This window comes from Pleurodeles waltl, chromosome 3_1 (genome assembly GCF_031143425.1).
Source record: "Pleurodeles waltl isolate 20211129_DDA chromosome 3_1, aPleWal1.hap1.20221129, whole genome shotgun sequence".
Lineage (NCBI taxonomy): Eukaryota > Metazoa > Chordata > Amphibia > Caudata > Salamandridae > Pleurodeles > Pleurodeles waltl.
In genome coordinates, this window is record NC_090440.1 from 1,723,900,337 (window position 1) to 1,723,923,973 (window position 23,637).

The following is a 23,637-nucleotide window of genomic DNA, read 5'->3' on the forward strand; positions in this document are numbered from 1 at the left end:
GTAGCTCACACCTAACGAGGGAAAACCTGAGAGGTCTGGAGAACAAATAGGTGGGATACCCTGAAAGTTGGAAAGAAACAGGAGATGTGTCAGAAAAGAAAGAGAAGAAAACTGTAAAGTTGCTTATACTTCATGGAAACTAAACTGCTGGACGAGGGCCGTTTGTTTTTACAAATCTGAAGCAGGAGAGGGACATTTACACTGTAACCTCCAAGCAAACATGCTTAATTAAGTGAATAAAATCACAGAAATGCAGTATTTCCAAATATAAGGTTGACTTCCGGATGTATTCAAATCAGGTTTATACACAGTGAAACTTGAGCCCAAAATAAGGGCTCTGATCCTGTCCATGCAGGTACTCCTTCAAATGAACTCAAGCAAAGTTCGGGTCCCTTATTGTGATCATCTGCACAAGTGCACACATATGCAGAATGGAGGCAGTGTTCAACAAAAATACACTGCTTTCAGTACATGTACTATTACGCCAACTCCTCAAGTTTCCATATGCATTACATACATCCTAGCACGGACACATGAATCATCAATGGCTTTACGGTCTAATTTGTGGGCAGTAGTCATATGGGTATGGTATTCTGCTTCTATCTCTAGGGTCTTCCCTCAGCCTTAGGGGTCTTTATACTCAAGGGGTTGCTCCCTCATTCGCTGGGCTCAATATTTGTGAGGTTGCAGAGGTTCTCTCCCTGAAAGATCAGTCTTCAGTGCCTGTACTAGGGTACGAGGGAGGTTTCAATCTTACTCTCTTAGGTGGAGGTCAGTCCTCCATGGTCTATCCATCCCAACAGTGAAATTCATGAGCGCCTACGCTATGACACACGTCTGGGGAAAACTTGTGGGGGGCTGGGAAGACGCTACACATTGTTGTGATTCACATAAGTACTGGATTCATATCCAGTAGATTTATTGGGCCTCTTTTACAAACATTTGGGGTAGGGCAGCGCCGCAAGCCTTTCAGCTGTGCTGCCCTACACCAAATCGAAAGGGCAGGAATGCACTGTATTTAAATTATATTGTGCAGACCTGTCCTTTCAGTTAGTACCAAATTGGTACTGGGTGCCAACACAGCCACTCTTGGACCATGGTGCAAGGGTGCCTGCATTGCTGGCACGATTGTTTTTGTGCCGGAAGAAACACCTTCCTGCACCAAAAAAAAAAAATGGAGGCATTTTCCTCTGTCTATGTGTGCTGCACACATGAAAAAAAAATCAATGGAGGCATTTTCCTCTCGTCTATGTGTGCTGCACAAATTGCAGCACACATAGAAAATGGAAAAAACGAGGAGAAATAAAGTTATTTGCACCTCCTCTGGAAAGGTGCACAGTTTTGACACATTCCCACGTTTAAAGATTCTTGTAAATCTCAGAATGTGTCAAAACCCATGGGTGTCGTGTGACAAAACCCACCGCAACGCACGTGGATTACCTCCTTGATATAGAGTAAGGCAAGGCAGCGCTTTGCTGTGCCTTGCCTTACTCCATATCTATGAGGCCATGCAAAGCCATGCAGGGTGGATTTACGTTGCCTCATAGATATGATTGAGAGGCCTGCACCACTGGAGAATCATAATAAGTGACCCTCCGGTGGCACAGACCTTATGTAAATGAGGCCCTGTGATCGTTTCAGAGAAAAGAAAAACTGGCAGGTGTCGCTCACTCTTCCAGCGAGTTACGCTCATTTGATAGGAGTGTTCAGTGTGAGACAGACCAGTGATTTTGCAGATATCTGCCCCAAACTTCAAATTATTCCACACATGCACAAGTAGGAGTATTTTACAATAAATGTATTTATTGTATCATATTTTTCTACAAATAATCTAATTGTTTTCTTGAACGTTAAGTGCATGCCAATCAAATATTGTCAGTCCTTACACAATTAACCTAAAGGCGCTCCTTTGTTAACAGCTGACCACGGCTGTTATATTTCCATAGTTATATGCCTAGTCCAGTGCTTTAAATGGGCAGGAACTGTCCTGTACTGAGTACCTGCACTTATTTCATTTGAAAGGGAGAGCAACTGCACTTCTCAGCACTGCTGCAATACATTTAATGGGAGAATACCAGCACTTCTCGGGAGGAAACAGGTACTCTGAATAGTATGTGCCGACACTTCTATATTTTCACTTAAAGCACTGGGAAAGTTGTATACGCCCGCACCCCTACATATTGCTTGTCATTAGGCCTGACGTCAGAGAATCGCCTGTCAGCATCACTCTGGTAAGTGGTCTATCTGCATTGCCTTTCAGAAAACACTAGCACCTTTCATACATTTTAAATACACAGTGGTCTGTGGTGGAAGGAGTGAGAGGTCACGTATGAGTCTTGAAGTGTTCTGGATGGTGTGGAGTATGTGTAGGAGTTGTTTGGAGATTCCGGCGGAGAGAGTGTTACCGTAGTCCAGCCTGCTGGTAATGAGTGCTTGCATGATGGTCTATCTGGTGCTTTGAGGCAACCATTTGAAGATTATTTGCAGCATGAATAGGATGTGGAAGCAGGAGGTGCACACTTCATTGACTTGAGCCATCATGTTGAGCTTGTCGTCCAGGACGATCCCTAGAAGTAGATGGTCAGTTGAAAAGTTGATGATATCAGTTTGGAGAGTGGGCAGTGGTCTCCTAAGATACATTTTGGGTTCTTACTTTCATACAATTTAAGCATTGACAAATTGCCTGCTTATCTGGCAAGGAAATCTGAAGGCCCATTGGAGCCTTGTTTGCTCATAAATGAAGGAATAATGACATAATTGTGACAAGACCCCTATTGAGTTCTAATTGTGTCATAAAGAAAGGAAAACACACAATGGATACAAAGTAGTTCCTGAACAAAAACAGCCCTGCTTAAAGCAGTGCCATTTTATATATATACGAAGAAGATATTTTTCTTGGAGATACACAAATAAGTGCTACCAATTGCTTAGTCAACAAATACAGTGCACATCTCTCCAAAGGCAGACACTGTTGCTGTCTGTGAAGCAAGCTTGAATGGTGGCTGACTGTTTCTTTAACCGCTTAGGTGCGGGCGTCGGCCACTGGCCGACGCCCACACACCCTCCCTGGTGCGGGTCACGACCAGTGGCCGACACCAGGAAGGGCATTAATAAATCCTCGGGTGCGTCGCACCCGAGGATTTATTTTTTATTTTTTTTCCCCCCCCGGGAGACACGGAAGCTACCGTGTCTCCCCCCGCCCCCCACCCGCCCCTTTGTGACGTCAGCGCGCCGCGAGGCGCGCTGACGTTGCAAAGGTGTTTTCCCCATGAAAGCAGGAAGCAGCCTTGCGGCCGCTTCCTGCTTTCATGGGGAAAACGGCCTTTTTCACGTTCGGGAAGGCCTCGTAAGAAAGGGGAGAGTCTCCCCTTTCTTACGAGGCCTTCCTGAAAGTGTTTCCTGGCCCCCGATCGCAGCACAGCTGCGATCGGGGGCCAGGAAACACTTTCAGGAAGGCCTCGTAAGAAAGGGGAGACACTCCCCTTTCTTACGAGGCCTTCCTGAAAGTGTTTCCTGGCCCCCGGTCGCAGCTGTGCTGCGATCGGGGGCTAGGAAACACTTTCAGGTTTCCTGGCTCCCCCGATCGCAGCACAGCTGCGATCGGGGGGGTCAGGAAACATTTTGAAAAGGCCTCGTAAGAAAGGGGAGACTCTCCCCTTTCTTACGAGGCCTTCTGAAACTGTTTCTGGCCCCCGATCGCAGCACAGCTGCGATCGGGGGCCAGGAAACCCCACTAGACACCAGGGATTTCACTTTTGGGGGGCAGCCCCCCCCCCCCGGAAAACGGGCCGCCCCCCCCCCGGATAATTTTCCGAAAAAAATAAAAAGGTAGGTGCCCCCTGGGGAGGGGGGGGGGGGGGGCGCGATCGCGCCCCCCCCCCCCCCAGGGGATTTAAAAAAAATAAATAATAATAAATCAAATAAAAAAAAAAATGAAATGACAGGGGGTCGCCCGTGGCAAATTTTTTTTTAGATGTTGTAGGGTTTCCCTGGGGGCCATTTTGGCCCCCAAGGAAACCATACAACAACTAAAAAAAAATATATGTATATATCTATATATATATATCTATGTAGATAGATATATCTAGGTACATGGATATATCTATAGATATATCTATGTAGATATATATTTATATATATATATATATTGGTAGATCTGTATCAAAGAGATTTATAAAGCGCGCTACTCACCTGTGAGGGTCTCAAGGCGCTGGGGGGGGACGGGGGGGAGGGAAAGGGGCTAGGAGGTTCACTGTTCAAAAAGCCAGGTTTTGAGGCCCTTCCTGAAAAGAAGTAGGTTTTGGGTCTTGCGAATGTGGGTTGTGAGTGCGTTCCATGTTTTGGGTGCAATGTAGGAGAAGGATCTGCCCCCGGTGGTGGTGTGTTTGATGCGGGGGTCAGAGGCGAGAGAGAGGTCAGCTGAACGGACGTTTCGTGTGGGGGTGTGGAAGGTGACTCTCGTTGAGGTAGGCAGGGCCTGTGTTGTGGAGTGATTTGTGTGTGAGGATGAGGATCTTGAAGGTGATCCTTTTGTCAATGGGGAGCCAGTGGAGGGATTTGAGGTGTGGAGAGATGTGTTCGTGTCGGTGGAGGTCGAGGATGAGTCGTGCTGCTGAGTTCTGGATGCGTGTAGTTTGCACTTGAGTTTTAGAGTGGTGCCGGCGTAGAGGGCGTTTCTGTAATCAAGCCTGCTGCTGATGAGTGCGTGAGTGACAGTTTTTCTGGTCTCTGTGGGGATCCATTTTAATGTTTTTCAGTATACGGAGTTTGTTGAAGCATGAGGAGGTAAGAGCGTTGATTTGTTGGGTCATAGAGAGGGAGGAGTCTAGGATGATGCTGAGGTTGCGTGCGTAGTTGGCGGGGGTGGGTGCAGGGCCTTGCGTGGTGGGCCACCATGGGGGGTCCCAGGTTTTTTTGGTGAGGGCCAAAGAGGATTATTTCGGTTTTGCTTGAGTTGAGTTTCAGGTGGTTGGCTGTCATATATACATCACTTTTGTCAATATGTGTGTGGTTTCCCTGGGGGGAAAAGGGTCCGACTTGTCTAGTGGCAGTTTTAGTGCCATAAAGAAGCGCAGAAGGTTTATATGCCTACTGCAAAGAGCACATCTGTATTTTATGTAAATAGCTGAGTACATTAGTAAAGTCTATGGAGAGATGAAGGGCACTTTTGCTGGGTGGTAATGAGGGAATCCGAGGAGGAGGGAGTGGGAGCACCAATAATGATTGTTGGACTGGGCGCAGGAGGTGCTAAAGACTGTGACGAATGGTATGTGACAAGGTGTTTTTTGAGTGTCTTGAAAGTACGTGCTGATTGAGGGAAGAAGCGCAGGTAAGGTGGCCTCTACTGTTGCACGTATCTCACACACACCATCGATTTTGTGACTGTCTACGTAGGCTAGTGTTTTAGAGCAACAGTTTAGCCAATAGCAGAGATGGCATCTTGATGGATGACTGCTGCCTGCACTCGGGTTATAGAGGACCGCTCTGACATAGGATCAGAGACTGAGACATCAGATACTGAGACAGCATCTGAGGGATAGGACAATGGCGCAGACTCTGGGAGTGATTTTTCAGTCAGAGGAGTCCCATTCGAAAACTCCTCTTCCAGTACATTATGAGGGAGGTGATGAGGACAGTCCTGCTGTCCCTTCGCAAGCTGTTCGTGCAACTGGGTAATAGTGGGTTAGGCCAACCCAGAGAGCAGGTGAATGCGGCGGCAAGCAGAGAGAGAGTGCTCTCTTGGGAGCTCACCAATTTAGTTCAGCCCCAAATTCCACCACCCAAATCATATTGTGGAGACATCAAAATTGTCTATGGCAAAACAAACTGGTTTTGTAAGGCAGGCACCTGTGTTTTTGGTCCTGGATTCGGCGGCCATATAGAGAAACACACTAAACCCAAACATTTCTGGAAACTAGACATTCGGGGGAGTCCACAGAGGTGTGACTTGTGTGGATTCCCCAAAGTTTTCTTACCCAGAATACCCTGCAAAGCTGAAATGTTGAGAAAAAACTCTATTTTTCTCGCATTTCTGTCACACAAACTACAGGAATATGCTGGGATCCACAACATTCCTACCACCCAGTGACTCCTCACCTGTCCTGATAAAAACACTACCCCACTTGAGTGCCTACACCTAGTGCCTGTGTCAGGAATGGATCACCCCAGGGTCAACAGCTGCCTCACGTAAGGACCAACATTGACCGTTGTGTGATCTATTCCTGTCGCAGGCACCAGGCCTAACCACACAAGTGAGGTATCATATTTATCGGGAGACTTGGGGGAACGCTGGGTGGAAGGAAATTTGTGGCTCCCCTCAGATTCCAGAACTTTCTGTCACCGAAATGTGTGGAAAACGTGGTATTTTAGCCACATTTTGAGGTTTGCAAAGGATTCTGGGTAACAGAACCTGGTCCGAGCCCCACAAGTCACCTCATCTTGGATTCCCCTGGGTTTCTAGTTTACAAAAATGTGCTGGTTTGCTAGGTTTCCCCAGGTGCCGGCTGAGCTAGAGGCCAAAATCCACAGGTAGGCACTGTTTTCTATGAAAAAATGTGATGTGTCCACGTTCTGTTTTGGGGCATTTCCTGTCGCGGGCGCTAGGCCTACCCACACAAGTGAGGTATCATTTTTATCGGGAGACTTAGGGGAACGCCGGGTGGAAGGAAATTTGTGGCTCCTCTCAGATTCCAGAACTTTCTGTCACCGAAATGTGAGGAAAACTTGTTTTTTTAGCCACTTTTTAAGGTTTGCAAAGGATTGTGGGTAACAGAACCTGGTCCGAGCCCCGCGAGTCACCCCTCCTTGTATTGCCCTAGGTCTCTAGTTTTCAGAAATGCACAGGTTTGGTAGGTTTCCCTAGGTGCCGGCTGAGCTAGAGGCCAAAATCTACAGGTAGGCACTTCTCAAAAAACACCTCTGTTTTCTTCCAAAAATTTTGATGTGTCCACGTTGCGCTTTGGGGCGTTTCCTGTCGCGGGCGCTAGGCCTACCCACACAAGTGAGGTATCATTTTTATCAGGAGACTTGGGGGAACGCCGGGTGGAAGGAAATTTGTGGCTCCTCTCAGATTCCAGAACTTTCTGTCACCGAAATCTGAGGAAAACTTGTTTTTTTAGCCACTTTTTGAGGTTTGCAAAGGATTCTGGGTAACAGAACCTGGTCCGAGCCCCGCGAGTCACCCCTCCTTGGATTGCCCTAGGTCTCTAGTTTTCAGAAATGCACAGGTTTGGTAGGTTTCCCTAGGTGCCGGCTGAGCTACAGGCCAAAATCTACAGGTAGGCACTTCTCAAAAAACACCTCTGTTTTCTTCCAAAAATTTTGATGTGTCCACGTTGCGCTTTGGGGCGTTTCCTGTCGCGGGCGCTAGGCCTACCCACACAAGTGAGGTATCATTTTTATCGGGAGACTTGGGGGAACGCCGGGTGGAAGGAAATTTGTGGCTCCTCTCAGATTCCAGAACTTTCTGTCACCGAAATGTGAGGAAAACTTGTTTTTTTAGCCACTTTTTGAGGTTTGCAAAGGATTCTGGGTAACAGAACCTGGTCCGAGCCCCGCGAGTCACCCCTCCTTGGATTGCCCTAGGTCTCTAGTTTTCAGAAATGCACAGGTTTGGTAGGTTTCCCTAGGTGCCGGCTGAGCTACAGGGCAAAATCTACAGGTAGGCACTTCTAAAAAAACACCTCTGTTTTCTTCCAAAAATTTTGATGTGTCCACGTTGCGCTTTGGGGCGTTTCCTGTCGCGGGCGCTAGGCCTACCCACACAAGTGAGGTATCATTTTTATCAGGAGACTTGGGGGAACGCCGGGTGGAAGGAAATTTGTGGCTCCTCTCAGATTCCAGAACTTTCTGTCACCGAAATCTGAGGAAAACTTGTTTTTTTAGCCACTTTTTGAGGTTTGCAAAGGATTCTGGGTAACAGAACCTGGTCCGAGCCCCGCGAGTCACCCCTCCTTGGATTGCCCTAGGTCTCTAGTTTTCAGAAATGCACAGGTTTGGTAGGTTTCCCTAGGTGCCGGCTGAGCTAGAGGCCAAAATCTACAGGTAGGCACTTCTCAAAAAACACCTCTGTTTTCTTCCAAAAATTTTGATGTGTCCACGTTGCGCTTTGGGGCGTTTCCTGTCGCGGGCGCTAGGCCTACCCACACAAGTGAGGTATCATTTTTATCGGGAGACTTGGGGGAACGCCGGGTGGAAGGAAATTTGTGGCTCCTCTCAGATTCCAGAACTTTCTGTCACCGAAATCTGAGGAAAACTTGTTTTTTTAGCCACTTTTTGAGGTTTGCAAAGGATTCTGGGTAACAGAACCTGGTCCGAGCCCCGCGAGTCACCCCTCCTTGGATTGCCCTAGGTCTCTAGTTTTCAGAAATGCACAGGTTTGGTAGGTTTCCCTAGGTGCCGGCTGAGCTAGAGGCCAAAATCTACAGGTAGGCACTTCTCAAAAAACACCTCTGTTTTCTTCCAAAAATTTTGATGTGTCCACGTTGCGCTTTGGGGCGTTTCCTGTCGCGGGCGCTAGGCCTACCCACACAAGTGAGGTATCATTTTTATCGGGAGACTTGGGGGAACACCGGGTGGAAGGAAATTTGTGGCTCCTCTCAGATTCCAGAACTTTCTGTCACCGAAATGTGAGGAAAACTTGTTTTTTTTAGCCACTTTTTGAGGTTTGCAAAGGATTCTGGGTAACAGAACCTGGTCCGAGCCCCGCAAGTCACCCCTCCTTGGATTCCCCTAGGTCTCTAGTTTTCAGAAATGCACAGGTTTGGTAGGTTTCCCTATGTGCCGGCTGAGCTAGAGGCCAAAATCTACAGGTAGGCACTTTGGAAAAAACAGCTGTGTTTTCTATAAAAAAAATAGGATGTGTCCATGTTGTGTTTTGGGGCATTTCCTGTCGCGGGCACTAGGCCTACCCACACAAGTGAGGTATCATTTTTATCGGGAGACTTGGGGGAACACAGAATAGCAAAACAAGTGTTATTGCCCCTTATCTTTCTCTACATTTTTTCCTTCCAAATATAAGAGAGTGTGTAAAAAAGACGTCTATTTGAGAAATGCCCTGCAATTCACATGCTAGTATGGGCACCTCGGAATTCAGCGATGTGCAAATAACCACTGCTCCTCAAAACCTTATCTTGATCCCATTTTGGAAATGCAAAGGTTTTCTTGATACCTCTTTTTCACTCTTCATATTTCAGCAAATGAATTGCTGTATACCCAGTATAGAATGAAAACCAACTGCAGGGTGCAGCTTATTTATTGGCTCTGGGTACCTAGGGTTCTTGATGAACCTACAAGCCCTTTATATCCCCGCAACCAGAAGAGTCCAGCAGACAAAACAGTATATTGCTTTCAGAAATCTGACATCGCAGGAAAAAGTTACAGAGTAAAACATAAAGAAAAATGGCTGTTGTTTTCAGCTCAATTTCAATATTTTTTTATTTCAGCTGTTATTTTCTGTAGGAAAACCTTGTAGGATCTACACAAATGACCCCTTGCTGAATTCAGAATTTTGTCTAGTTTTCAGAAATGTTTAGCATTCCGGGATCCAGCATTGGTTTCACACCCATTCCTGTCACTAACTGGAAGGAGGCTGAAAGCACCAAATATAGTAGAAATGGGGTATGTCCCAGTAAAATGCCAAATTTGTGTTGAAAAATTCGGTTTTCTGATTCAAGTCTGCCCGTTCCTGAAAGGTGGGAAGATAGTGATTTCAGCACCAGAAACCCTTGGTTGATGGCATTTTCAGGGGAAAAACCACAAGCCTTCTTCGGCAGCCCTTTTTTCCCATTTTTTTGGAAAAAACAAAATTTTCACTGTATTTTGGCTATTTTCTTGGTCTCCTCCAGGGTAAACCACAAACTCTGGGTACCATTAGAATCCCTAGGATGTTGGAAAAAAAGGACGCAAATTTGGCGTGGTTAGCTTATGTGGACAAAAAGTTATGAAGCCCTAAGCGCGAACTACCCCAAATAGCCAAAAAAGGGCTCAGCACTGGGGGGGAAAAGGCCCAGCAGCTAAGGGGTTAATCAAGGGCGTAGCTATTGTTTGTGCGGCAGGTACAGTGGAACCAGGGCCCAGAGCCATTGAATCCTGACAATTGCTGGAATGTAACACCCCTATTAACAGTCAAAGGGCCATGCTTGCACCAAGGCCCGCAGCTACTGTCTGGAACCTTTATTTTGTTTCTGATAAGCTTGCATGCTTTTCCTGTCCAGCACCTGCATTACTGCTGACTGCAGTGTGCTTGTTTTGTGAGGTAAATCTGCCCTGGTGTTGTTTGACTGCTCTGTGTGTAACCAGACTTGCAGAGGTGCTTCTTATTTCCTGTCTTTGTTCTGTACACAAGGAAAGTTTACATTGCTTCTGCCAGTGTTATTCATGGAATGTTTGCATTACTGTCGTCTGTACCTATTCTGTGTGTGAAGCAAGCTTGCTATCCTGCTACTTTAGTGTGCCTCTTTTATGTTGGCCCTGTACAACATTTAGCTAATGATGAAAGTTCTTGTTGTCAGATGTATATTCCCCTTATAGGTGTTACATGAAGTATATGGAAACGATTCGTTTTCCACATGGGTATTGCTTTATGAACATACCAGTAAAACTCTGACACACTAAGGGGACTTATTTACAAGCGATGTGCACCAGCGGTACATCACCTTTTGGGCAGGCCCATACCTACAAGGCCACACAAAGCATCTTTTTGTGGCTTTCATGGCCTTGTAGACATGGTGTAAGACAATGCACTACATGTCGCTGATTTGCCTTACACTGCATCAGGGAGGTGCTCCATGGCCCCCTTAGGTTTTTCGCATTCCCAGATATACAAGGCATGGTAAATCTGGGAATGAGTCAAAATTATATGCCTACCCAAGGGATGTGCAAGGAGGAGAAATATCTTTATTTCTCCTCATTTTTAACTCTTTCTTTGTGTGCTGTGTTCTGCAGCACACATAGAAAGAGGAAAAAAACCTCCATGGATTTTTTTGAGCAGGAAGATGTCCCTTCCTGCACAGAAATGATCCTGTCTGAGACATCATGGTGCAAGGGTGCCTGCTTCGTCATTAGGCAATCCAGTGTGCCCCAGCATAGGGGGAGAGTACAGAAATACTCTGTATCTTGTAGATATGGTGCATTCCTTCTGTTTCCCTCTGGAGCAGGGCAGCACAGCAAAGTCACTTGCTGCACTGCCCTCCCCACAGGGCTTGCAAATAAGCCCCTAAGTTGCCCTTAAAAGATTGACATTGATAATAGAGCTACACCACACCTACTTTGAACAGGTGGTTATACATGAGGACATCTTAGTCACAGAATCCAAGGAGGAAATTTTCCCATAATAGTACAAAAAGGAAGTCAGAGCTTTCAGAGGTCTGAGCCGGAATAACGTGTCAGATGCCTCAGCCTGAATTTCTGTAACACACACACATGCCAATAGACCCAATTCAGGTGTGAGACTCCCAATTTTTGAATCAACAATGACTTTATTTTGGCTGTGTTAGAAATTGAGTCATTGGTTGGCAGTCAGGTTACCCCCTGTCCAAGCAAGGACCGTCACTATAGTCTTAAATCCTTTAGAAAACAGCGAGAATGTTGTTAGCTTACAAAACTACCTGGGTAGCATCAAAATAAAGCTGAATGGGAGAGCGTGCATCGGAAAAGGCCAGCGATGCATCGATTTCTCACCCACAAGCAAGAACGTGTGTCATTCCTCCTCTGGTCGGGTCGGCGTGCGTCATTTCTTCTCTCCCACAAGAGAGCGATGTGTCGATTTGGACGTGCACCTCTGGTCCGGGCAGGGTTTGTGTTGTTTTTCCATACTCAGCGATATTGAAGTGAACATCCGGTCGCACGGTATCAGAAAACTGCGCTGCGTGGGGTTTGCAGCATTCTCAGCCTCCATTAAGGGGTGTTGCGTGTCGTTTCTCCAGCTGCGTTGCGTCGATCTTCCAGCCGCGATGCAGGTGGGGCTTTGATTTCAGCCACGAAGCCAGCAGCGTGTCATTTATCAGCCGTGTCACCGAGGGTGTGTTGAAAATGTCCCTGCTTGGCAGTTTGTGCATGGATTTTCAGTCTTTGTCTGCCAGCTTCACCTTTCAAGGGCTCAGGGACTGGATAGGGCACCACTTGGCAGGGCAGGAGTCTCAGCAGAGAGTACAGGTGCTGGCAGGGGAAGTCTTTGATGGCCCTGAGACTTCAACAACAGGAGGCAAGCTCAGTTCAAGCCCTTGGAGATTCTTCTCAAGCATGAATGCACAACAAAGTCCAGTCTTTGTCCCCTTTCACAGGCAGAGGCAGCAACTGCAGGATAGCCCAACAAAACACAGTCACAGGCAAAGGGGCAGTACCACCTCCTCCAGCTTCCAGCTCTTCTCCTTGGCAGAGGTTCCTCTTGGTTCCAGAAGTAATCTGATTTTCAGGGGTTTTGGGTGCTCTTCTTATACCCCTTTCTGCCTTTGAAGTAGGCAAACTTCAAAGAGAAATCTCTCTTGTTTGTTATGTCCTGCCTTGCCCAGGCCAGGCCCCAGACACACAACAGGGGATTGGAGACTGCATTGTGGGAGGGCAGGCACAGTCCTTTCAGGTGTAAGTGACCACTCCATCCCTCCTCTCAGTCCAGATTGCCAATCAGGATATGCAGGCTACACCCCAGCTCCCTTTGTGTCACTGTCTAGTGGAGAGGTGCAAACAGGCCAACTGTCAAACTGACACAGGCTGGGAATCCAGAAACAAGCAGAGTCACATAATGGTTTAAGCAAGAACATGCCTACTTTCTAAAAGTGGCATTTTCAAACACACAATCTAAAAACCAACCTCACTAACAGAGGTAATTTTAAATTGTGAGTTCAGAGACCCCAAACTCCAAATGTCTATCTGCTCCCAAAGGGAATCTGAACTTTAATAATATTTAAAGGCAGCCCCCATGTTAACCTATCAGAGCGACAGACCTTGCAACAGTGAAAAACGAATTTAGCAATATTTCACTGTCAGGACATGTAAAGCACATTACTATATGTCCTACCTTAACCATACACTGCACCCTGCCCTTAGGGATACCTAGGGCCTACCTTAGGGGTGTCTGACATGTAAGAAAAGGGAAGGTTTAGGCCTGCAAGTGGGTACACTTGCTGAGTCGAATTTACAGGTAAACCTGCAAACACAGACACTGCAATGGCAGGTCTGAGACATGATTACAGAGCTACTTATGTGGGTGGCACAACCAGTGCTGCAGGCCCACTAGTAGCACTTGATTTACAGGCCTTGGCACCTCTAGTGCACTTTACTAGGGACTTACTAGTGAATCAAATATGCCAATCATGGATAAACCAATTAAATACACATTTCGTACAGGAGCACTTGCACTTTAGCATTGGTTAACAGTGGTAAAGTGCCCAGAGTAACAAAAACAGCAAAATCAGAGTCCAGCACACATCAACAACCTGGGGAACAGAGGCAAAAAGTTAAGGGAGACCACGCCAAGGACGAAAAGTCTAACAGATATTGAAAGTGACCTCATAGTTCCATGGCCTTACATAGGAACTTGTGTTTGACCTGCAGAATATATATATAATACCATACATACCATTGTATCAGACACTTGACCCCCAGAACAATTGTATTGGGATTACAGCCTGGAATCTGCAAAGTTTCTTTGCCATGTGCTCAACTCAGCATTTAGTAGCTGTTCCACCCTTTTTAATACAACAACCAGAGATCGTAATGCATTAATGCACTTGAAAGACTTTAATGGCCTGATTTACAATTTGGTGAATGGGATACTTCTTCACAAATGTTCGCTGTATTACAAATGCATTATAACGTGCAACACTTTTAATATGGCAGGTGGGATGCCTGTCACATTTTCATTGAGTATTCAGTTCGCTGAAGTCTAAATAAGGCCCTTAGAATATTGTTGATTTTTCAGTATTTATTTGCTTTCCCAACCAAATCCCTATTGTCCTCGCACAAAATTACTCATGTCTCACTCCCCCCAACCCCCATCCTATTCAGCACAAAGCCCTTTTTTTAGTAGGGTACATCGTGGTGATTGTCAGGAAATTCCAGATTTACCCCTCTCTGAATCTCACTAATTTAGGTACGCCCCTGGAATGGTGATGGTTAGTTCTTAGACATACTGAAGCTAAATGACAACTGGGTTACAATTGTGAACTTTCTTTATGTAGATAAGTCACTTTCAGAAGTCAGTCTGTAGGAATCTATGATAGGTGGGATTAAACCTCTCACACATCACACATGCGCAGTGCTTAATTTGTAAATTCAGAGGTGCCAGTGCTGAAAGCCCTTCTCTTAAACACGAGGCTGCTGTAATTAAATCTGCCAGCACTGAATACTGAGGCAGCGTAATCCTGAAGCCATCTCGGGCCTCTTCAATCCATTTACGGCCACCCCAGCCCCTTCAGCTCATCCTGCAACTTTCTACTTTCTCCATTTATGACCCTTTTTAGTTGTTCCTTCTTCCGTCTTTCACATATGTGTCTTTTGCTTGCAGCAAATGCTTGAGGCATAGGAATAAACCCCGGCCCTCACAAATAAGTGCCGGTGCTCAGCACCGGAATCAACAAGCACAAATTAAGCACTGCACATGCGTGACATCTAGGGTAACCTATCTGCTACATCTTCCTGGCCTCTTAGTGGCATTAACCTTTCTCCAGGCTTCAGCAAGCCAAGCTGGTCACTATTAAGATCACACCAGTGGATGCCAAATCTAATTCCTGCTCACTTTGACACTCTCCCTTGTTCTAATCCTTGCTGTGCGTTTCTTACCGTTTTTGCAGATGGGGCAGCACTGCTCAGGTTCGTATACCGGGTTGACACACTCAGGCACTGCACAGTCCGCCACAACGCAGTGCACCTCGTTGTTGGGTTCACACCGGCACCACTCGCACGGAGAAGGCTGGAGACAAAAAGGGCACAGTCAGAAATACTTATAGAAAAATATAAGTAGTTCATTCTCCCCCCCAGTTCAATTATTTATTGCACTTCAGACATATATTGAACTTCAGCAGTTAACTTCAGTCAATGAAAAAGTGCAACATTGCACCATCTTGTCAGTAAGGTGAAAAGTGAAAACAAGCATGTTTAGCTAACATCTGTAGCTCATTACTTCTCGTTTTTAAACATAATAAGTGAGAAACGCCTGGATGTCATTTAGGGGTTGCTAGGGGTGGCAGCTGCGACCCCTGGCACTGCCTTTGCGACCCCTGGCTTCAGAGGTGACAAATTCAGTGTCAGGAACACAGTGGTAGCTCGTCCTTATGGACGTTAGTTAGTTGGGGCTCCAATCTCTTGGTTTTCTGTCAATTTGGTATCACATTAACACTGAATGATAATTTATTATTCACTATTATTGTACAATTAGCTGGAATATGCCCTTCCATGCCAACTGAGGTAATAAAAAAAATGTTTTAAAGGTATGTTGTGTGCATGCCTGTGGTTGAGGGTGCATTTATGTGAGGGGTGTATGTAAGTGTGAATCTGCGTGTATGTGTATGTGTGTGTGAGTAAAAGTAGAGGTCAAAGGGTGTGTGATGTCACTTCCGCTACGCCTGGCATTTCGGTGAATTGACGTACATGGAGAAAGGTATTTCAACCTTATAATACATGCATTCATTTAAGTATCATTAGAACAGTAAGCAGCATCTTGCATTTGTTTCTGTGTATGCATCTGTGGGATTAATAGTGGCACGTCTGCTGTTGTCGGAGTGTATATGTGTATATAGTCAGTTGGGGTTGGTAGCTCTATTTTTAAAGTACACCTTGGGCCATATCATGATGGATCCTATTTTATGCTGTCCAGTGCTGCAGAACGGGTCTCTGTGTTTCTTTTTCCATTTACAGCATATTCACTCGAAAAATTTCTGCGTTACCTGCACAGCTCGGAAGCACTGGGTATTAATTGCCCTTTCAAGCCAGATTTACTAAGGATTTCCACTGTGGCAAAGTCACACGAAGTGAAGCAAAGGGACGCAAAGTCTTCCAAAAGTATTTACCTTCCAATGTAAAATATATTTTGTGCTGGAAAGGCACCCGATTGTCAGCTCAAATAGTGCTTTGTGTCTCTTTGCGTCAAGGGAGCAGTACTTAGGTGTGTGGTTGGAGGATCAGTACAAACACCTGTAGTTTTTGCTACAAATCTCAGTCTACTAAGATAGCCAGAGTGGGCTTTGTGTAAAAAAAAAAAAAAACACCTCATTTAAGGAAGTGCTAACAAAGAAAGTTTTTCATTTTTCACAACATTCAGCACTGTGCAGCAAACTTACAATGTGGTATATGTTTAAGAATTTTTCTAGACACAGGATTTTGTACTGGAAAGGAATGCTTGCAAGACAGTTCCTATGCTGGACAGGATGCGCACACACTTCTGCACCATAGTGAAATGGTTCTGCATAGCACTAGGCGACACTTTTATGCACCAGCTCGGGGTAGCTAGCAGTAATAGGCCATTGTTTATTAAATAAGGCTGTGCTGTGTTCTCTCCCTCGCACAACACAATGCACTTACTGTGGTTGCTCTGTGTGTTGCACTAAAATGAATAAATATGCCATATCAAGCTCATTTATGCACTGTAGATGGAATAAAGAAACACACAGACCCCTTCTGCATCAGGACTGCCCTAAGAATGGAATCATGATGCTTCACCAGTTTACTGATCATGACCAATGTGGACTTGTAACATTGGTTCAATGTTGAGACCAGAATACAGTTTCAAATGCTTAGCTCCTACTCACAAATCCTTGTTTGAAGCAGCCGCTCTGTACTTAAGAAAACGTTTTTGGTACCTTCTGTGAGTATTTTAAGGTCAAGATCTAAAGTCTTCGTTATTCTAGACCTTTTCCACCAACCTGCCCTGGAAGACAGACATTTGTCTACAGTGAGCCACACTGTAAGAAATTAGAGTATCAGTTGAGGAGGGGAGAACCCACCTCAAATAATAATCACAATCCTTGTCAGGGTGAGCCACCAAAGTCACTAAATAAACCTATGCTTAACCTCTGGTAGCCATGGCACAGAGCAGTCAGGCTTAAATTAGATATAATGTGTAAAATATTTCTGCAGTACTGAAAGGGTATAAAGTGAAAATACAACACAAGAAAAACCCCAAACCAATTTAAGCCCTAATATAGTGATTGGTGGATGGGTTACTTCCTCACAACTATGACAGCTATCCTGTCTGATGTATTACAAGTGCTATTGGATATAATGCACTTGTAATGCGGTGGACAGAATAGTTGTCATGTTTGTGACAGAGTAATCTATCCACCAAACTCTAAAACAGACTCTTAGAAAGATAAAAAAAATATTTTATTAAATAAAATGACACTAAATGACAAAAAACCTCAAGTAGAACTGGAAAGATGATTTTTTAAAGATTGAATTTAAAATCAAGCCAAAAAGCACAAAGCGCAACTGCGGTTATCTGGTTGTGTTATACCGGGTTAAAGTCAAAAGTGAAGGCCAACAGTGAAGGAGCCCAGGTTGGATGCAGGGACTGGGTTCATCTGTGTGGAAAGTTTACCATCTGACTTGGAAATTTTTCTGGAGAAAATGTGGTCATTGAAGAGTTATTGGTGGGGCAAAATGGATTGAAATCAGTGCTTGATGATAGAGGGTTGCTGAAGAGTTGGGTCCTGTTACTGTCACTGACGAAGGTGGGAAAGCTCAGCGTAGACAAAGTCCGAAGCCTGTGCCAAGGAAGGCCTGGACATTGGTGGGATGCTGATTGTTATCTATCCTGAAGATTCCCTCTACTTTCTGACTTAGAAACTTTTCTGGGAGTCAGATCTCTTTCAGCAGGGCAAAACAGCAAGTAGAATCTGATCTGCAATTCGACGTTGACAGCTAAGGCTCACTAGAGTTCCTGGTCTCCGCCAGTTCTCTAGAGGAAAGGTTAACACAAAGTTTATAAGTCTCAAGTCAGGAGAATGAGGAGGAATACACTTTAACACCAACCAAGGATTCAGGAACTGGGAGGCACCACTTAGTTTAGGACTCACCCCAACAGAGGCCAGCAGCAGATTCCAAGGCAGGTCCAGCTGGAACTGGTCAGCTGAGAAGTTGCAGAGAGAGATGCCTCTGGAAGCTTGTTGTGTGCCTGTACCTCAAACAGGAGGTCACTGAACTGACCTTTAGATTGGAGTCACTTCTGGGTTTCTGGGTTCAAGGCAAGGTGTTCCAGTCTTCCTTCAGGTTCTCGATACAGCAGGAAAGCCTCCAGGTCAGGGGAAATGCTAAGGAGGCTACCGTGATTGCTGCATTTATGCCAGTGCCAGCCTTTGGATCAGGGAAAGTCCTGGCCACTACCTAACAAATTAGTTAAAGGTTCCCATGGCTGACCCTACCACTTTTGCAGCACTTAGGGCCAGATGTATGAAAGGGTTTTATCCATTCTGTGTCTATGGAAAATGTTTTTGTACATCTGGCCCTTAGTGTTCATTATATTGCAGGCTATCCCACAGTACCCTTATTTCCCTAAATCCAACATGTCAGAACATTTCCTGCCCTGATCAGAGCTCCCTGGGCCCACCCAAAGATGTGGCCATGGAAAGTGCAAGCATTCCCTTGCAGTCACTCAAAACCAGTTCTGGGACAGCTCCACCCTCCCCATTGGTTTGGAGTCAGACTGACTAGGAGGACAGAGGGAGGCAGGCCTAGGTGTGAGCTACATCTGCCAGTCACAGGGAAGGCATCCTTTGAAGCCCAGGAAGAGGCTCAGCACAGCTCTCCAAGCAATCCTGCTCAAGGAGGAAAAACACACCTCTCCAGATCCAAGCCTTTTGTAGGAGCAATACACATCTCACCATAGGGGACCCATTCAGCAGTAATGTGATATTGGGGACTGACAGAATGGTCCTTTTGGTTTTGGCAAACAAATTACACCTTTTTAAAGGTGTAATTTCTAGGATGTAATATTAAATCAGACTTTACCATTCAGTTGGATATTAAATTACTATTAATATTAGTTCTTGAAACATTTGTCTAACTGCTCCAAAACTGAAATTAAGAATTATAAGTTGTAACCATGTAACCCAGCATTTTCCTATGGAAGAGTTACTGTTGCTGCAGTGAAAAATGACTTTGGAGGTTTTCAGTGCGAGGACATGTAAAACATTCACCATATATGTCCTACATTTTAAATACATGCACCCTGCCCAATGGGCGTTTAGGGCCTACCTTAGGAGTGACTTATAAGTATGAGGAAGGAAGGTTTAGGCCTGGTATTAGGTTTATTTTGCCAAGTTGAAATGGCAGTTTAAAATTGCATGGGCATGCCTGGAGACATGTTTTATACTGCTAATTTAGTGGTTGGCACAATGAGTAAGCAACCTACTAGTAGCATTTAATTTACAGGCCCTGGGCACATGTAGAACTCTATATTAGGGACTAACAAGTACATTAAATGTGCCAATTAGGAAAATGTAATTGTTATCATGTTTAAAGAACAAGCACAGCACTTTACCATTGGTTAGCAGGAGTGAAGTGGGCACAATTCCTTGGCCAAAAAACTGGTTCATTAAAAGAAGGCAAAATATCTGGATGAATGCTCATGACCATCTAACCCTTCCCCAGGATTTCTAAGTGCAGTACTGTCTCATCAAAAGTTCTATGTTTTTGTACCCTACTCTTCCCTTTGATGGCTTTCACTTCTTTTGACACTAAATAGCTGGGAACTTGGCATTGCCGTGCCTAGAGAGGAATCACCATTCATGGTGATGGGCAAGGCGTAACACTTTGGCATTCTGTTATGTAGTCAATATGATGGGCTTTTCTTGTCCATCGCACCCAGATACCCTTAGGAGTGATAGTGCGGCGATTTACAAACGCTATGGTTGATTGATCTTGTTGTCAGTGTTATTAAAACCTGGTTTTACCTTCACGTAGATTTTATAGATGATTGTTTTACAGGAAATGTTCTTCCCAGGTAAAAGTTTTTGTCCTAAGGAGACCTTAGACCCCGTTTCCTTTGTTTCATTATTGTGTGTATTTTTCTACCTCATAGAATCTACTATATGCTTCCTAATCTAATCTGTACTGAAGAGGACCCATGAATTGCTGCGTTTGGGTGTCGACACTGTTGATAATTATCGGCGAAAAAAACTGTTTGTGAAATTATCATGACCAGTGAGGAGCTTTGTGAATTGTTCTAGCAATTCATTGATTGTCTTTTTGCTCTGGAAATTGTATAACTGCATTAGTTTGCTGGCCATTTTTTAGGCTATTGCCGTTTTCACAATAAGGGGCTTTTTCCTTTGGGTTGGTGTTCTCACTCACCTGCACCATATGATCATCACCTATCACATAACGCAATGTAAATATTTCAGACCTGATTATATGTAATTCGTATTTTAGTCAATCATGATTTATGTAGCTGTACGTATATATTCAACATTTTCTTAAAAACAAGGTCTCTTTTAAATTTATGTGTATAGGTATGTACTAAGTGGATAGGAATTTTGCTTTCTGTGAGTTGTTTTAATTATTACACTAACCAGTAATGCCTGGCAGATCGTCCTTACACAATATAGATGATGAGCAGCAGTAACAATAACAATGTGAAAGTGATGCTATATGGGTTCCTCTCTTACTGGCAGTGTCTTTACACTTTTGTGAGAGGTAAGAAGGTGCTGTATGACTTATGAACATATTATATTACAAGTGTTCCTATAGTGAGTAGAGGGTTCCCCTTATTCTTAGAATGTTTGTGAGTGATTGTATAGGTTGTACAGTGCTGAAGCGCTTGAACCCATTAGCATAAAACGATTCTAGGCACTATAGTTTTGACTGTAATTGGTGATGCGGGGGGAGGAAGGGAGGTATTCACCCAGCATACACTTCCCGGGTACTCAGGTTTGATGATCTTAACTGCTTTGTGCTATTGGCGAATCAATGTGTTTTTTCTATGAAATATTGCGAACACGGTTGACCTGCTTCTGGTTTCCAACATTCCATGCATCGACAAGATAAATGGCCTAAGACTTGAAGCTGAGCAAAATTCGTGAAAATGCAATACCTTACAATTTTTCTCAAGGGGGAGTTTCGGGGGCAGATGCCTGCTAAAAGCATATACTGCAGAGAAATGTCTATACATTCCTCTTTGTGCCACATGCCAACACATTATAAAACAAAGACTTCGATGAAGTGCCTCAAACCCCCAGAGCTCGTTGGTGACGTTGTTAAAGGGCAAATCAAGGTCACGGAGGAACGAAGGAAAGTCTTTAAGAAAGTACTGTTTTTCCAGATGCTATTTTCTGTTTCTCATCTATCACAAACATCACACATGCATAGGATAAACAAGAGACAATGCAAATGATTATAAATGAAGTGCATCGTAAAAAATTACTCATGAATAACCGGTGCTCGTGGAGTTGTTTTTCATGATTTACACGTTGTGTAAATATGCCCTCAGCAATCATGTTGCAATTTGAAATGAGTGATTCTCGATACTATGCGTTCTTAGCTACACATTTAGAAATGTAATTCTGTACTGATGTCCAGGGTTCCGTTTTTGTTTGTCCTACCATATCTCTGATAGGAGTTCAATGGTCCTCCCATTCGCCATGTCCAAACTGGACTAAAGTAATGCAATACTCTACACTAAAACTCCAGAGAGGTATGAAGACTCACCTGTTACTGAAGGCCTGAGGCCAAATATTTGTGAGCGTGACTTCAGATCTAAAGACAACATGTCTAATTGGCAGATTTTTAAGAAGGTGGAGCATCAGCTATGATGCGCCACTTTTCTTGTATCGCATACGTCACAATGGTAGCGCTGTATTTACAATATAGCACACCATGGCGCATGTTAGCACAACAGCGTCAACAGTTTTGACGCTATTGTGGTGCATTGGTTGACTAGCACCAAAAATTATGGCGCTAGTCTGGCAATGTGTGGGTAGGCCCATTGGAAACAATGGGAGCATCACTTTAACGCCTGCCCTGGGCAGGCGTTAAAAATTATGGGAAAAATGGCACAGTGAAATCTAGTAAATTTATCTGTGTCATTTTTCTGGGCCTCCTAATGGGGGAACGGTCTTCTTGTATACATTATGCTTGGCGCAGGCATAATGTGGCGGAAGGGGTTACAAGGTGGCACAATGCATGCAGTGCGCCGCTTTGCAAATCTGGTGCTGGGAAAAGGCCTCCTTGCGCCGCCTTAGCGTAAAAAACAAAATGATGCTAGGGTGGCTCAAGAAGGGGCTAGGGGCTTGTAAATATGCCCCTCAGGGGTCTATTTGTTACCGTTGTTTTTCTCATTTATAAATTGCTTCAAAGTGGCTGACACTTTGTGTGAATGCTTAATACCCTCCAAATAAAAAACATAAACAATAATTATAAGATCACTGTAAGCAGTAACGCTTTTACTTTCAACACTATTATTATAGCCTTATAGACCATCATAAAAGGCTACACTGGCAATTAAATGCCCGGTCCAGTTTTATAGGCCCCAGCCAAATGCGTGAGCCTGTAACAAGGGAGCTGGCCTTTAATGGCTATATACCCTGCTAAGTTGGGAGATGACTATCAGAGTATGTGCCTCATGAATATGACATTTCCTAATTGGGAGAAAACAACCTCCTGGGAGAAGGGTTTATAACTCCTTGCAACTCTGAAACTTCAGTTTCCTTTGCACCTTACATGTTTGTGCTCCTAACAGTAGCTAGTGTGGAAGAACTGTGCAAGTCAGTACAGCTATCCCCTGATTCATCTTGGCAGTGGCAGCTGGTGACATTTGAAAGTGGTGGGGCTTAAAATTTGGGTATGACTTTTATGTAGCGAGTGAAGCGAGCAAGCTTAATGGAATAACGTGGGGTCCACAGTGAGACCTCCTCCCAAGAAAAAAATTGAAAAAAGATTGACAAATGGTGCATTTGAAAGCAAATGAATTTAGTGAGAAATCAATGTTTACAAAGTAGTGTGAACATATAGGGGGTCATTCTGACCCCGGCGGTTTCAGACCGCCGGGGCCAGGGTCGGCGGGAGCACCGCCGACAGACCGGCGGTGCCCCGCAGGGCATTCTGACCGCGGCGGTTCGGCCGCGGTCAGACTAGGAAAACCGGCGGTCTCCCGACGGTTTTCCGCTGCCCTACAGAATCCTCCATGGCGGCAGACACTGAAATACGCGACGGGTGCCACTGCACCCGTCGCACCTTCCCACTCCGCCGGCTCAATTCTGAGCCGGCGTCCTCGTGGGAAGGTTGATTTGCCCTGGGCTGGCGGGCGGCCTTTTGGCGGTCGCCCGCCAGCCCAGGGCAAATCCCAAAATACCCTCAGCGGTCTTTTGACCGCTGAGTGGTATTTTGGTGGGGGAAGTCTGGCAGGCGGACTCCGCCGCCCGCCGGACTTAGAATGACCCCCATTGTCTTGAAATACTAAACACATTAAAAACTGCCCCATATCTTACTGCATTAATACGTTCATCAATTACTTTAATGTGCAAATTGTACAGCAGGACAACATTAGGCCCTTTAAAGTGTGTGCTTGCCCAGTGTCTTGCACTGCATGCAGCATCAACTTTGGAAGAAAATGCTCTAACCAGGCATCAGGAAGCACTTACAGCTGGTGGCTGCAATAAATCATACAGAAATATGTGCAGAAAGATCTTTAAGCGGGATGAAAAAAGTGGG

The 23,637-nt window shown here is 45.0% G+C and overlaps 1 protein-coding gene across 2 annotated transcripts in view; it reads right to left on the reverse strand.

Annotated features, from left to right (window-relative positions):
* The window catches only part of VWC2L (von Willebrand factor C domain containing 2 like), a 445,621-nt gene that overhangs the window by 225,790 nt on the left and 196,194 nt on the right, over positions 1–23,637 (reverse strand). For both annotated transcript variants that reach the window (XR_011201241.1, XM_069221376.1), the window contains exon 3: positions 14,779–14,908. Coding sequence is in view for 1 of the 2 variants with exons in the window: in XM_069221376.1 (XP_069077477.1) it covers positions 14,779–14,908 (130 nt within the window). In the remaining variant the exon portion in view is untranslated. The remainder of the gene's footprint in view (positions 1–14,778; positions 14,909–23,637) is intronic.